The sequence below is a fragment of the Penicillium soppii genome, assembly GCF_028829465.1.
Source record: "Penicillium soppii strain IBT 18220 chromosome Unknown utg000002l, whole genome shotgun sequence".
Lineage (NCBI taxonomy): Eukaryota > Fungi > Ascomycota > Eurotiomycetes > Eurotiales > Aspergillaceae > Penicillium > Penicillium soppii.
In genome coordinates, this window is record NW_026643232.1 from 1,450,852 (window position 1) to 1,464,771 (window position 13,920).

Below are 13,920 nucleotides of genomic sequence, written 5' to 3' on the forward strand. Positions count from 1 at the left end.
GGGACATAAAATAGTGGGCACACTGTCACCAAAGCGTGGCTGCCAACTACCTTGTGCCGAGAGGAGGGCCGCGCACTGCTCAACTGAGTCCATATTAGTGACGAGACACGAGCGGCGATTTTCTCGGGAAAGTGACTATCCCAACATTTTTAAAATCGTCGGCCTCTAGGATCCTTTTGACTCAACAGATATCAAGCTAGTTGGCGAACTCAAGGTCCCGTGGGTTACTGCGCACAACCTTAGGCCCTACGGAAGAACTATGATGAGCTACGATAAATGATAGCACAAATACTGCGTGATATGCAGATTGTTAGGGTCGGAATATGGATTTATCTAAACAAACGAGAATACTATCTTTCTGAGACAGTATCAGATACAGGCCCCTTCCCCTATGGACCTTTGGTGGTTTGTCGCCATGAATGCATCGTTAGATTTCGGAGCAAAGCCCTAATGGAGCCTCTAACGCATCGGCCAATTCCCTCACGGCTCCCCAATTCTGTGTTCTGTTGCCCTCGATCATCAGACTTAACCGGTTCCACTTCGATATGACTCAGGTGTTATTTCCCGAGATCGAGCGGCTAGCTTAAGATTATCACAACGCCAGAACTCACTGCGGGCATTTTCGAGACGGACCCGGAGAGATTAGGGACTCTGCCACTACGCGACTTCTGCAGAGGGGGCATCACGACAGATAGACTTTTCAACGTGATCACCTTAAGAAAGAGATAGGCACATCCATTCTAGGATTATGTCAATTGCGCATTCTTATAAGCTGACTCACAATGCACCTAATTTTTTCCGGAACGGGGTTAATATCACGACCGACGACCTAGAGTCAGGGCCACTGTCTTCTATGAAATTTTTACAGATGAGATGGAACTTGTCGCGCATCGCCGACCTGCAAGGAAGTGCTGATTACGAAGATGAAGACGAAGAAGAATCTGGCGGAGACACTGATTTTGACTATTAGCTGTATGGGAGCTTCCTACCGACGTGATCGTTATGTTACGGCGTTGCTATCTATCATAGCTAGCTGAATCGATCACTGTTACATATTCCGTTATTTCCACAGGAAAAAAGAGTAAGAGCTTTGACAACAATTGCCAGCCCCGCGTGGGGTTTAACACGGCAACTGTTCCCGGCGATTGATTTCGGGGTCTGATCTTGACCTGTGATTGGTCAGTCCTCAACTACTCCGGCTGTGGATCGGCATACAAGAAATTTGATATTTTCGCTCGTCGGAAATTTTCCTATTGAATATATTCATATTTCGACATTCACAATGGACGTTCCACCAGATGGAGGGTATGGTTGGGTGGTTGTTGGTGCGATATTCTGGAATAATGCACACCACTGGGGTCTTGTCTCGGTATGTCTTTCGGAGTGACCCATATATTGTTCTGAATTAATTGTGTCCAGAGCTATGGTGTTTTCCTCGCATATTTCTTGTCTCACTCTCACTTTACTGAGGCGACAAGCCTGGATTATGCTTTTATTGGTGGACTGTCTGCATCGCAGGCTTTGCTGATGGCTCCATTTGCTTCGGTCATCAATCGACGATATGGGCTGAAAGTTGCTATGAGCTTGGGTGTTCTACTTGAAACTGCAGCACTTCTTGGGGCATCCTTTAGTACCAAGATTTGGCAATTGTATCTGAGCCAGGGTGTGTGTTTCGGCTGGGGATTGGGCCTTCAATATGTTTCCACTATTCCAATCATTCCGCAATGGTTCGCCAAGCGAAGAAGTCTTGCTGCAGGACTAGCTGCTGCCGGTAGTGGTACTGGGGGATTGATATATTCCCTGGGAGTAAATGCAATGCTTACGCGGTTTGGGTATGGCTGGACGTATCGCATTCTCGCTATTGTGCAGTGTGTTGTGAATGGTGTTTGTTTGATGATCATTCGAGACCGCAATAAAATGACAGGAACTAAGACTTTCAACCTCAAATTCGCAGATGTTGTTAAGCGGCCTGAGCTGTGGTTGTTCTGGGGGTGGAGCTTTTTGAGCGTGATGGGCTTTATGGTTATTTGGTACTCGCTAAGTGATTTTGCACGAAGCCTTGGCCTCACCTCCCATCAGGGGTCCATTGTAGCTGCAATTATGAACTTGGGCACAATCATCGGTCGTTCCGGCACGGGGTATGTCAGTGATATACTTGGGAGAATGAACACAGCATCCTTCGCCACGTTCGTCACTGGTGTGTTATGTCTCGTCCTTTGGACTTTGGCTCGATCCTATGCGGCCACTCTTTGTTTCGCTTTCTTTGGTGGACTGGTATTCGGAACCTTTTGGATGGTGAGCTTGAAGAAACCTTAGAGTGTGCGGTCCAGGGCTAACCTTAATCGTAGGCCGTGGCTCCTCTAGCAACAGAGGTAGTGGGACTGAGATATTTGCCTTCGTGTCTCACTATCACTTGGGTTATCTGCGTTATTCCAGCTACTTGTAAGTATAGAGCTTCAGCTCTACTTCACCCAAACACATGCTAATGGTCTGCAGTTGGCGAAGCCATCGGTCTCAAACTCCGGACCCAAGGAGATCGAGAGTATCTCCACGTTCAGTTGTTCACGGGGTTTATGTATATTGGAGCCTCAATTTGCGTGTTTTTCCTTCGCATGTGGAAGTTATCCACGAATGAAAATATGACCAGCCAGCCGACCTCGACGGTCGCAGATTCGAAGGATGCTGCTATTACATCCGTTGAGGAGTGTCGAGAGGGATCCTCAATTAAAACGTGGATCAAGGTGACTAAAGTATAAAAGTCATAGAGATACGTTTGGTGCATCTTACAATAGTCATCAACTTTATGAACGAATATGCCAACATCTTCCAAACCGAGGCTTATATACCCGCTAACCCAATCAAGCAATTCTTGAGAGATCGGTCACTTCGCCAAACTCATCAAGTTTATAGTGCAAATGCTCACAACCCAGTTGTAATAATTAATGTCGGCTTCTATTCCCACTCCGGCACCAATTGCCAAGTTACGAGCTCTCGTTCGCACAGACAACGCCACGTCGTTCTCCCCGCGCTTCAGCCTGCCTAGCGTCTCCCCGCAAAGCAGTTGCTTGGCGTCAATGGCCAAATCAAGAAATATCATATCCGGAGACCCGCTGGCATCCGGGGACTCCGTGATGTCTGTAAGCGATTCGTTTCCCTGTATCCTGGAACTGCAGGGGATACTTAAAATGATGGTTTCCTCTTGTTTGATCATTTTAGGCATTTGGGGACCCTTCATGCAACATGAGATACCAGGTTTTATTGACTGCTTTGCTTTGCAGTCAGGCATCAGCGGCTCCATCCGCTAAACCAGACAGTCATCCTTCTGCGGCCTCCCTCGGTTCTCTCCGTGTCTTGCATCATAACAACCTCGGCCCTCAGAATAATGGAACTTCAGCTATTCTCATCCATGATAAATTGAATTTTGCAGATGCTACATCTAAGTGCGCCGCCATCGGCGAAAAGGTTCACCACTGGATTTCCGGAAAATGCGACAGCCAAACGGAGCTACAGTACCAATTGGACTATCTAGTATTCGCAAAGGAGCTTCGAGATGATGATTTTGTTTGGATTGCCACCAATGAGCTGGGCGCATATTGCTCTGCGTTCTCCCTTTCCCATAGAAAGGTGGTCCATAAGTCCTGCAAAGAAAAGCTACCAACTCTCTGCAACTCATCGCCGCCCCCCACCAGCGATCTCGATCCAACGGCCAGGAACTCAACAAAGCTTACTGTCAAATCAAAGGATTATACCCTGACCGGTTATCGTGATGCGCGCTCTTTCCGCTTCCTCGGCGTACCATTCGCCAATCCCCCAATCAATAATTTGCGCTTTGCCCCACCCCAAGCGTACACAGGGCACAAGAAACTTGATGCAACTGCCATGAAAGACTCATGTATCCAGGCGGTCTCGAGTTTCGGGACCTTGGGTACGGGCGGTATCTCCGAAGACTGTCTATACCTGAACGTGTATACACCATTCATACCCGCAGAGGTCACGAATAAAACCTCGCTTCGTCCCGTAGCAGTCTACCTCTACGGAGGCGCTTTCACGAGTGGCAGCGCAGGGATGATCGACTACGACGGTGGCAATTTTGCCAGTCGCAGTGACGTCGTTGTTGTCACGCTCAACTACCGTGTCGGAGCTTTGGGATATCTTTCTACCGGAAAACTGACGACCGGAAGCTATGGCATTTATGATCAAATCATGGCGCTGAAGTGGGTGCAAAAACACATCGCTGCTTTCGGTGGCAATTCTTCACACGTCACGGTCTTTGGTCAATCGGCCGGTGGCCAGAGTACCGTAGCCCTTCTGTCCTCAACCGCCGCAAAGGGTCTCTTCTCCGGAGCCTTGGTCCAATCGGCACCCCTCGACCTCCCCTGGTTCCCACGGTCGCTATACTCTGGCTATATTGCCCCGGCAGTGGGAAAAGCAGTCGGATGCAATAACACCAGTTCCGAAAAGGACTTCCTGAAATGTCTCCGATCCGCCCCAGCATCAAAGTACCTCGGCAACTCGACCAACTTCCAAACCGCAACGAAAGCAATCGTGTCAAGCATCTCAACCCACTATTTCAACAACACAGAGCTGCTCTCCGCAACAGAACCCTTCATGCCAATGGTCGACGACTCAAACTCAGGGGTAATAGACGACCAATTCCATACTCTCCTGGAAAAAGATGCCCTCCCCGTCCACGTACCAACAATGTTCACCACCGTGCGCGACGAATCAAGTCTCTTCACAGGATCCGAAGTCCCAAATCTCGGCTCAACACAGCTGGCCCTCGACTCCCTACTAAAAGCTACATTCGGAAGCGCCCTCGGTCCAAAAATGATCTCTTCTTCGGCTTTCAAAGTGAATACCTCCGATCCCGATGGTGTACGAAACGCAGTCTCTGATGCTCTGACACATAGCGAGTGGACCTGCGCGCAAGGGTATCTTCTTAATATCTCCTCTACTGCCTTTCCATCGCTGTACGAAATCGAGATTGTGGATGGTCATATCCAGACGAATGTTAGCGTTCCTGCTATCTGTTCGCCGAATAATGACTACAATGCTTCGTGTCATGCGTCAGATGTGCTACTCGCGTGGGGAACCTTGAATTCCAAGTCGAAGAATGTGGCTCCGTATTATGATGATAAGGATATATTGCATTCGCAGCTTATTCACGATGTTTGGGGCGCATTTTTCCGGACTAGAAATCCTAATCCGGATCCGGGGTTCTTGAAGGTTCGTGGGCCGGCTTATGCGAGTACGCTTGGGATCTTTGCTGAGGGGAAGATTGGACAGCGAGAGAATGGGAAACAGAGGGGGGCTGGGTATGCTATTGAGCAATATCGGGCTTTGGAGCGGAATATCACGCTTTTGGGAATGCCGCCGTCCACGACCGATAATTTTGAAAATGAAGATAAGTGTGCTATCTTTAGGGACTACGGGTTCACCTTCCAGAGGGCGCAGTTTACTGGCTAAGTATATTGGATTGAAAATAGTATAAGGAGTAGTAATTAGTCAATTGCTTATTTCAGGATCCATATTAACCTTTATAGCTCTACACATATCAAAATCATCTGGGCTTCTTGATTAGTTTGACCTTCGCCATCGTGACATTGATATCAGCCCTTTCGTATAAACATTCCCTTCTTTCAGGGATTTTCACAGCTAGCTTGCTCTGCCGGACTCAAAGGAGTCAATTCCTGAATTAACGTCGTATTTTGAGACACCAACTGCGTGAAAGACGCCGACGAAGCGGTGGGAACAAGTTTCCAGCTTTGTCGCGACGGTCAAAATGAAAATATGAAAAAATCACAAATGAAAAACAAAAAACATCATGGTGACCGTAGTCAAGTCAGCTTCTGGTATTGAAAATCAGTAATAAGTGAATACTGCGTTGGTTGTAGACTATGGTGCTTTGACAAAATTGAGTGGATGCCCGGGGTTCTTCATCTTTGCAGCGACATGCATAGAGCGTGAACACCTCCCTGGGCAGACCAAAGCCCTTGAATGCATGAAACAGGAAATGATTTTGACAGGCTATCGACTGTCTTAGCTAAAGCAAGCTTCTATACATTTACATTCATATCCTTCCACATGACTCCCAGGCTGTTATTTCTGGAATTAGTCGCCGTGGTCAATGCCGACCTTTGAATATCGTGATCCACTGAAGATCGTTGTAGCTTGCACAATAGTTCAGAAGGATCTGAAATTGTCATAAGCTCGGTGCAGTCTCTATGGGGCAGTCATGAGAGATCGCTCTTGCTTCCTGAGGACTGTGCACGATCTAGAGACAGCTATTGTGAATTGCGGCAACTGCCCTTAAGCAAGGGGGAATTAATGAGCAATTCAGACACTTGGAGGTTTTCTTGAGATAATTGATAATTTTTGTGAGATGTGAAGAGGACAATTCTGAACATAAAAAACTAGGAAATGTATGTATGATTCTATCTATGTAGGCAATGTAAATATAGAACGCAAAGAAATGTACGTAGGGTACTAATACAAAACTGAATGATAGAAACCCCTCAGAGTGCCAATCCACAATTCTATCCGACTAACAGGATATCTCCATTCGATCACTCAGCCTTCTTTGAGGCTTTGGTCCGCAGCTTCATCAACAGGTAAACCATACCATACGAGCTGACAACGAAAATGGCAACAATGCCGACGTCGCGCCAGCCGTAATAGTACTCCTTCAGGTTGAGGTTGTAAAGGTAGTCGCTTCCGTGAGTGTACTGACATACCTTGCAAGATTCTGTCGCAAGGGGATTGACCAGGTTCATGCGCGACCCTGTGGTCTCCATGTAAGACTTGAGGTAGTCTCCGCAAGTGGTTCCGTTGGCAGGATTGAAGACGGCGAACTCCTCCTCCTTGCAGTTCACCTCAGTGTCCCAGACATTGAATACGAGAAGGCCACCCATGAGGTAGTTGAAGGGATTCATCCAATAAATCCAATACCTCCAAAATGCTTGGATCTGGGTGTAGGGAACCAGGACACCACAGAAGGAAACAAGAGTACCGATGAGTAAGGGATTGACCAGAGAGGCGAAAGTAGCGTTCGGGGCGTAAGCAGCAACAAATTGGCCAATGCCAGTGTAGACGAACTCGTAGAGGAGCATCATGAAGAAGGTCGAGCCGGACTTGGAGGCAGCGGTGACTCCACCAATGGTCCAGTACCAGCACACGAAGTACAACACAGCGCAAATGCAGAGATAGGGGATCTCGGACACCACAAGGGCAGTCACAAACGCCCACCATGAATACATCTTGGACTTCTTCTCACGCTGCTCATAGATAGCACGACGCTCCAAGAAGAGAGGTTGCAACTGGTTGATGACACCGGGGGCGACAAAGATAAAGTTGAAGATAGTGAAGAGGCGCAGTTGCATAGCACTAACGCTATCACCGATCATCCAGAAAGAGAATCCGTTGAACAAGGCAGAGGAAATGTGAAGAGCGAACTTGTTGTTAACGTAGTCGGTGTTACGGAAGAGAGCAGTGCTCATGCGGAGTGTCACAAGCTTAGTCTGCTCTACAATAGTAGTGGCAAACTCGCAGCCGTCATCGGTGGTGCCGGGGGGATTGGATGCAGCAGTGTTGACAATCTCATCAAGCTCCTCGAGTGCCTTGTGGTGCTCTGGTGATTCAAGCCAAACCTGGTTCCAGTCTTTGCCTTGGCTAAGGTGTCCAGAGACGACGTCAATCATGTGTTCAGCGGGGTTGATTTCGCTAGGGCAAGGAGCGCCGTAGCGTTGGAAGTAGCCCTTGACTGTCTGCGCATTGTCGCCAATATCACCGAAATAGACAGTCTTACCCCCCCTGGTGAGCAAAAGAAGAGTATCGAATTCAGCAAACAGTTGAGCGGACGGCTGGTGAATAGTAACCAAAACAGCCTGGCCGACATCCGCAAGCTTCCGTAGGAATCGGACGGTATTATAAGCAGACTGTCCATCAAGACCGGAAGTGGGTTCGTCCAGGAATATCAGAATGCTAGGTTTGGAAACAAGCTCAACACCGATAGTGACACGCTTACGCTGCTCAACACTCAAACCAGCGCCGACGTAACCGATCAGAGTATCGGCCAAATCGTGCAGCTCTAGAAGATCAATAATAGTCTCGACATATTTCAGCTTCTCCTCGCGAGGAACATTCCCGGCCTGGCGGAGCAGAGCCGAGAACTCCAAAGATTCACGGACTGTGGCGAAAGGCTCAAGAACATCGAGTTGCTCACAATATCCAGCAGAGCGCTGGAAGGAAATAGGAAGCTCACGACCATCAACCAGAATAGAACCATTGATAACACCATCGGTTTTGCGTTGCGCCAAAACATCAAGTAGAGTGGTCTTTCCAGCACCGGATGAACCCATCAAGGCGCCCAGCATACCAGGCTTCACCCACCCAAAAACGTCATCGAGGAGAATACGGTCACCGGTAGGGGTCTTCACAGTATATTTTAGATTCTTCCAGGTGAAAACAGAGGTGTTCCGAACAAGCTGCTGGTTAATCTCGCTGTGCTCGACGGCACCGGAACCGGAGGGTCTTTTTGACTTTTCCCGGACCTGAGACTCCTCGTCGGGTTTGACAACCTGAGTGTGCTTCTCGAGGCATTCACGAGGAATAACCAGAGAGCTTCCACTCTCGCTGGGGGATTTCCATTTGTTCGTAGCGATGATTGTGACAACGACGAAGAGCACCCACCACGCCCAGTTGATCCCGAAATTGCGCCAGAGGTGGGAGTGGCTGTAAGAAAGCGAGGACAGGTACTGGTCGCCTGTGACGTAAGTACTTCCCTGGATGGCGCCGCCAACACCAGCACAAGACTGATGAGCGGGATCATCATAGCCAGTACCTGATGGGACGAGGTTAGTACCAGCACAAGGAATGACCTTGCCGTGGAATTCATTGGAGAGAAGAGCCTCAAAGCCGTAAGCCAGGGGGTCGATCCAAAAAATCCATCCTAGCCAGGGATGCATCTCCGGCTTCGCAATCATATAACCGGTATACATGACCAGGGCTGAGATAAAGAATCCAGACACCTTTGAAGCTCCATCAAATGTGGAGAAAAGGGCACCGATGGCACGGAAGAGAGAAGTCATACACTTTGGAAATGGTTTAGCCAATTTGTTTCATTCTGGGATAGATTTCAATCTTACCATTGTTGTTGCAAACACCAAGATCCAGTATGTAAAGAAGGCGCCGGCCGACATCGTCAGGCCAACCATGAAGTAGACCACGAGGCCGAACATGCTAATTTGAAATAGCAAAACGGGGATATCAGCTGCTATTTGCGCAAAACAGAAAGCCGCGGGATGGAAGTATGCAAAGCCCTTGTGCTTGATCAAGACGGGACGGCCGCTAAACGAATCTGTAACTTCAGACATCGCAAGCAGACTATTGTATAGCAAAGAGAAAAAGATGGCACCGGATTTGATAAACAGACCACTTGAGTTGTCAGCAGCGCTGTAAAATAGCGAACCGGCAACCAATGCCTGTATCAATGTGGCGACTTGCTTGATAACGAAAGTGGCCTTGTCTCCCCAAATGATTTGATACTGTCGAGATACACAGGCCTTGACCTGCTCAACAAAGTTGACGGTCAGAGGGCTGTTTTTCGGAAGCTGCTTAGCTGTCTCAAAGGCGACACCGTCCTTAAAGACTTGGGTTCGGTCGCGGGCCTCATCGGTGTTCGGGTAGTCGTACTCAGTGATCATCTGGGCGTGAATGGCGGATTTTTCATACACCTCCCGCAGGGCATCTTTGTTGCGGGGGAAGCGGTTTTCAAAGCCGTCGCGAATACGGCGTTCCGTGGGCACGGTAATACCAGTGAGGAAATCACCAACGTTAGATCCTTCACGGCAAACAAAGCCAATCTCTTCCATAAAAGGCCGAGCCTGTTCTCGGGGACCGTAGTAGATCTGCTCGCCCTCGTCGAGAACGAGAACCTTGTCGAAGAGATCGTAAATTCCGTTACCGGCTTGGTATAGGGTGACGATTGTCGAGAGACCGAGAACATCGGTCATAGCGCGAATAGCCTTAGTCCATTCCAAAGCAGTGCTGGCATCCAGTCCTCGGGTGGAGTTATCCCAGCAGAAAACGGAGCCTCGGGTGGCGAGGCATTCGATAATGGACACACGTTTGCGCTCACCACCGGAGACACCTCGAACGTATTCGTTACCGACCTTGGTATCCTCAGTGTGAGAAATGTTCATTGACTCGAGTAGAAACCTTTTAGTTTCTTGGCGATAAGCATCGGCAGATTCGACACCATTTGGTAGCTGAAATGGAACCTTGAGGCGAGTCGCAAAGTCCATAGTCTGGCCGACGGTCAAGGTGGGGAAGAAGACTTCTTCTTCGGTGTTCATCACGAGCTGGCCACGGTATTGAGAAGCTTCTTCGGGAGCCAGCGAGCCGAATCGCACATCTCCTTCCACTGACTTGTAGCCAGCTCGGCGGTTTGATAGCAGCTTCAGTAGAGTTGTGCAACCCGAGCCTGGTCGACCCAGGACAAGGAGCATCTCGCCCGGCTTGACACAACCATGGCTGTTGTTCAGAATAGTTCGAAGCGCGGCTTTGTTGCGTGAATCTTTAATTTGCTGGGCCATGTTGAACTGTGACAGAACATTTTCGTTGACGGCAGCTTCAGAGCTGATGACATCGACACTGAGGTTTTGCCAAGTGACACCAAGTTCCTGTCGCTTGAAGCCGGATGCCAAGTCTCGTTCGTGTTGCTCCTGAAAGCGGGATAGCAACTTCCAGTCATTGCGCAGACTAGGCTCGGGGCTAGTGTTCTTGAAAGGGGTCTCATCGCCGAGAACAGTGGCGGCACTTGCGCTTTCAATCTTGATATCGACCGACCCTCCCTGCGAGGACGAGGGTCTGGGTGTACCATCCATGGTGAAATGAGTTGGAAATGGGGTTATCAGCTCGCTCCCATGAGCAGGAGAGTGAATGCTTTATACTGGGCTAAGAACACTCGAATGGCCTCAGTGGGGCCTCACCAGTGCCCAATCGGAATCCATCGCAAGAAGATTTGCGAGATTCACAGGCTTTATGTGTATGGCGTCCATATCGTTGTGTCTCGGAATCCCCTTTTGTCAAAATCCCGCCTATGCTGTTGGTCGGAACTCTATAGACTTACAAAGTGTGGAGCCCCGGGATGATCCTCAGAAAACAAGACGGAAGAAAGATCAGCTACTCTTCCGCTGAGTCATCACCGTCAAAAAGTAGATGTCTCAATAACAAATTCAACAAATTCAACAAATTCCCTCTATCTACTATCTAGTATATTGGGTATTGAGTATATAATAAATTCTATATGAGATTTCAAGGTCAATCCGATAACTATCCCGTTCTGTTTCAATGGATTACATTGCAATTGAAAGACTTAAGCTAAAAATATAGAACAAGTTGCCGTATAGCTAACTATAGCAATCACGCCTCTTTAATTTGATAGGGCCTCAGTATGGCGCTATTGTATTTCATAAGCGGAAGAGGCCGCGAATACGCATTCCCTGCAGCAACCCTCGATTTACTTCCGGGTGCGACTCACACACGTGCACCGAATTGCTCAGTGGGACTCTATTTCTTAATTAGGCTGCTTTACTGACCCCGTACTAGCAGTATCGATAAAATCTCGTATTCAATATATGTTCAGGAGACAAAAAGTGGAAAGCGGCCTTGTGATCACTAAGATGGAGCCAGCGTGTATAATAAGTTATGACTTGAGAGGGTCTCATGATCGATAGAGTCTGTTGATTTCCATTCAAGAGAATAAAGCTTCTAAAGAAAGATCGACCTCTCTTTCTCCTGTTCGCTTTTTCTTCATCGAACTTTTGCCCAGCTCTTGACCCTAAGGCCCACGTCCAACCGCCGACCCTCCTTACAAACTTAATGGCCACTCGGCTAATTATTTTTCGGGAGTTTCATCACTCATTTGATTATCTGGATGACGACTGATCCCGAAAGTGGTAGCAAAATATTTAATATTCATTTTATATTATCTCTGTGTGGCATAAGGGCTCCATCCAACCGACTTTGTTTCTCCGATTACCGAGTCTAAACAAAAGGCGGCTTACACAAGCTTAATGTCAGCCTTTCGTGTTTGCACGCAAGCTGGTACTCTCTGCTCTCTCATTTGAAAAGCACTACACATATAACACCAGCTTATGGTCATGGTAGTGCGCCAAAAACCCCAACTCCTGGACATTGGGAAGCGGATAGTAATGTCCGCAAGAGGGTGTGCAAAGCATATGATCGGTGTCGTTAAAGAAATCCAAGGTACAGCTTGGCAAGTGAGTTATAATCTTCCCTGGAAAAACTGATTTCTTCGATAGTGTGACGGATCTAGTCTTTGTTTGCGATGTCGGGGAGACAATGCTATCTGTTTTTCGGACAACGGTAGAAGGCCCATTGCAGAGCATACCCAATGAGGTGAGTTCGAGTGTATGTTTATTTTCTTTTCTTAAATATTCTCTTTAACTGACCTTATCTTGCTTGAAATAGATATGTTGAGGTGCTCGAGCAACAGCACGATTGGCTAGTTTACGGTCTTCAAGAACTGCACCAACAAAGTGAATTGTCATAGACAAGCAATTAGGGGATTTCTGAGAAATCGGTATCATTAACATGCAAAGGGTATACATTTTCACATTCTTATTATTGGAAAACGAACCTGTTTCTTGAAGCCAGTTCAGGAGGGCGAGTCGATTTTCAGCGTCTTCGGTTCGCTTTGCACCCGGTGAATGCAGCCAGTCAACAGCAGCTGAATTGGAAATTTGTTTCATTGACTCTTCGGTCTCAAAATTGAGCCAGAGAATTGCACGGGAGGTGGACGTATGTTGATGAGCAAAGTGCAAAGCAATCTGCGTCTTGTCTATCCCGGCTAGCCCATGCAATGTCACGGAGAACAGTCTAATGACAACAGGGTCCACGTCAAGGCGCAGCGAGCTCTTTAATCCTGCAAGGTGAGATTCACGACCAGAAAAGTCAAAGTTCGGAGCCGCCGGTAAGTTATGGCATGCTCATTAGGCAAAGTATTCAAAACTTGGAAATTGGAGTCGCCTTCTGCCCTCTGTGACCTCGCATGACTCCACTGAAGATCCAACTCTTGAAATTGCTTGTTGGTCAAAAGAATCTATGAGATTTTCAAGAAATTTTCCCCAGTATCTTTGATGTTTTGGACTATCGTATCACTGCTCTGCTCGATTGGCTTCCAATCTTTCTCCTCGATTCTTCCTATTTTTATTAGCATGTAGTAATTCGAGATAGGCCGTACAAAGCACATGACTGGGTAAGGTGGCATACTTGGTTGTCTAAAAAGAGATATGATGTTTAACCAGAGCACCATCATCTCATTTTGAACTTGAACTGAATCTTCTAGGATCTTCTCTGCAGCAGGGCTTTCACAGATCTCACTCAAGGAGTTCAGGTTTGTTCCGATTGCCCTCGAAAGCCTACTTACCCGTCTTAACCAGTCATTTCATCTCAAAGAATACTGCTATAAGGTTAGCTCAAAAGCGTGAAGAATCAAGAACACGAATCATTACCTGTATCACCAAGTATAATAGTCCCTACATCAGCGATATGTCGATATCTCTTTTCATCTTGTTCACAAAAAATAGTAGAATACGGTCAATAATTCGGCAAGAATGGTCTTGTGAGACTACGCGGGGAGCAGTGGGCCGATTGGGTCTCCTTTGTTTAAAATGTTGTGGCCCAAGCCACAGTTATTAACAGCTCCCCCCCGGCCGATCTGCCGAACACAAACCCCCTCCTTTCCGCCTTCGACGGGTAGCAATGAAAGCATTTCGCAAGCTCTGGCTAATTCCCAGTCTTTCCAGTCGTTTTTCTCTGGCGGAACTGCAACGGTCTCTTGGATCTATTTAGCCTCAAACTCGTATGTTCTTGTCCAAATCCACCTTCTCTGCGATC

The 13,920-nt window shown here is 47.8% G+C and overlaps 3 protein-coding genes across 3 annotated transcripts; 2 read left to right on the forward strand and 1 right to left on the reverse strand.

The window, feature by feature from the left end:
- Positions 1 to 1,282: 1,282 nt before the first annotated feature.
- Positions 1,283 to 2,756, forward strand: N7529_001893 (uncharacterized protein; the record flags this gene model as incomplete). The annotated part of the gene is made up of 4 exons (XM_057237424.1): positions 1,283 to 1,369; positions 1,420 to 2,295; positions 2,349 to 2,442; positions 2,497 to 2,756. The coding sequence occupies 4 exons, from the start codon at positions 1,283 to 1,285 to the stop codon at positions 2,754 to 2,756; spliced, it is 1,317 nt and encodes a 438-aa protein (XP_057102111.1).
- A 484-nt stretch (positions 2,757 to 3,240) lies between these two features.
- N7529_001894 (putative cholinesterase) lies at positions 3,241 to 5,466 on the forward strand (the record flags this gene model as incomplete). The annotated part of the gene is made up of 1 exon (XM_057237425.1): positions 3,241 to 5,466. One exon carries the CDS (start codon positions 3,241 to 3,243, stop codon positions 5,464 to 5,466), a length of 2,226 nt encoding a protein of 741 aa, XP_057102112.1.
- A 1,100-nt stretch (positions 5,467 to 6,566) lies between these two features.
- Positions 6,567 to 10,883, reverse strand: N7529_001895 (ABC multidrug transporter atrF; the record flags this gene model as incomplete). Its single annotated transcript, XM_057237426.1, has 2 exons — positions 6,567 to 9,089; positions 9,144 to 10,883. 2 exons carry the CDS (start codon positions 10,881 to 10,883, stop codon positions 6,567 to 6,569), a joined length of 4,263 nt encoding a protein of 1,420 aa, XP_057102113.1.
- Between the last annotated feature and the right edge of the window lie 3,037 nt (positions 10,884 to 13,920).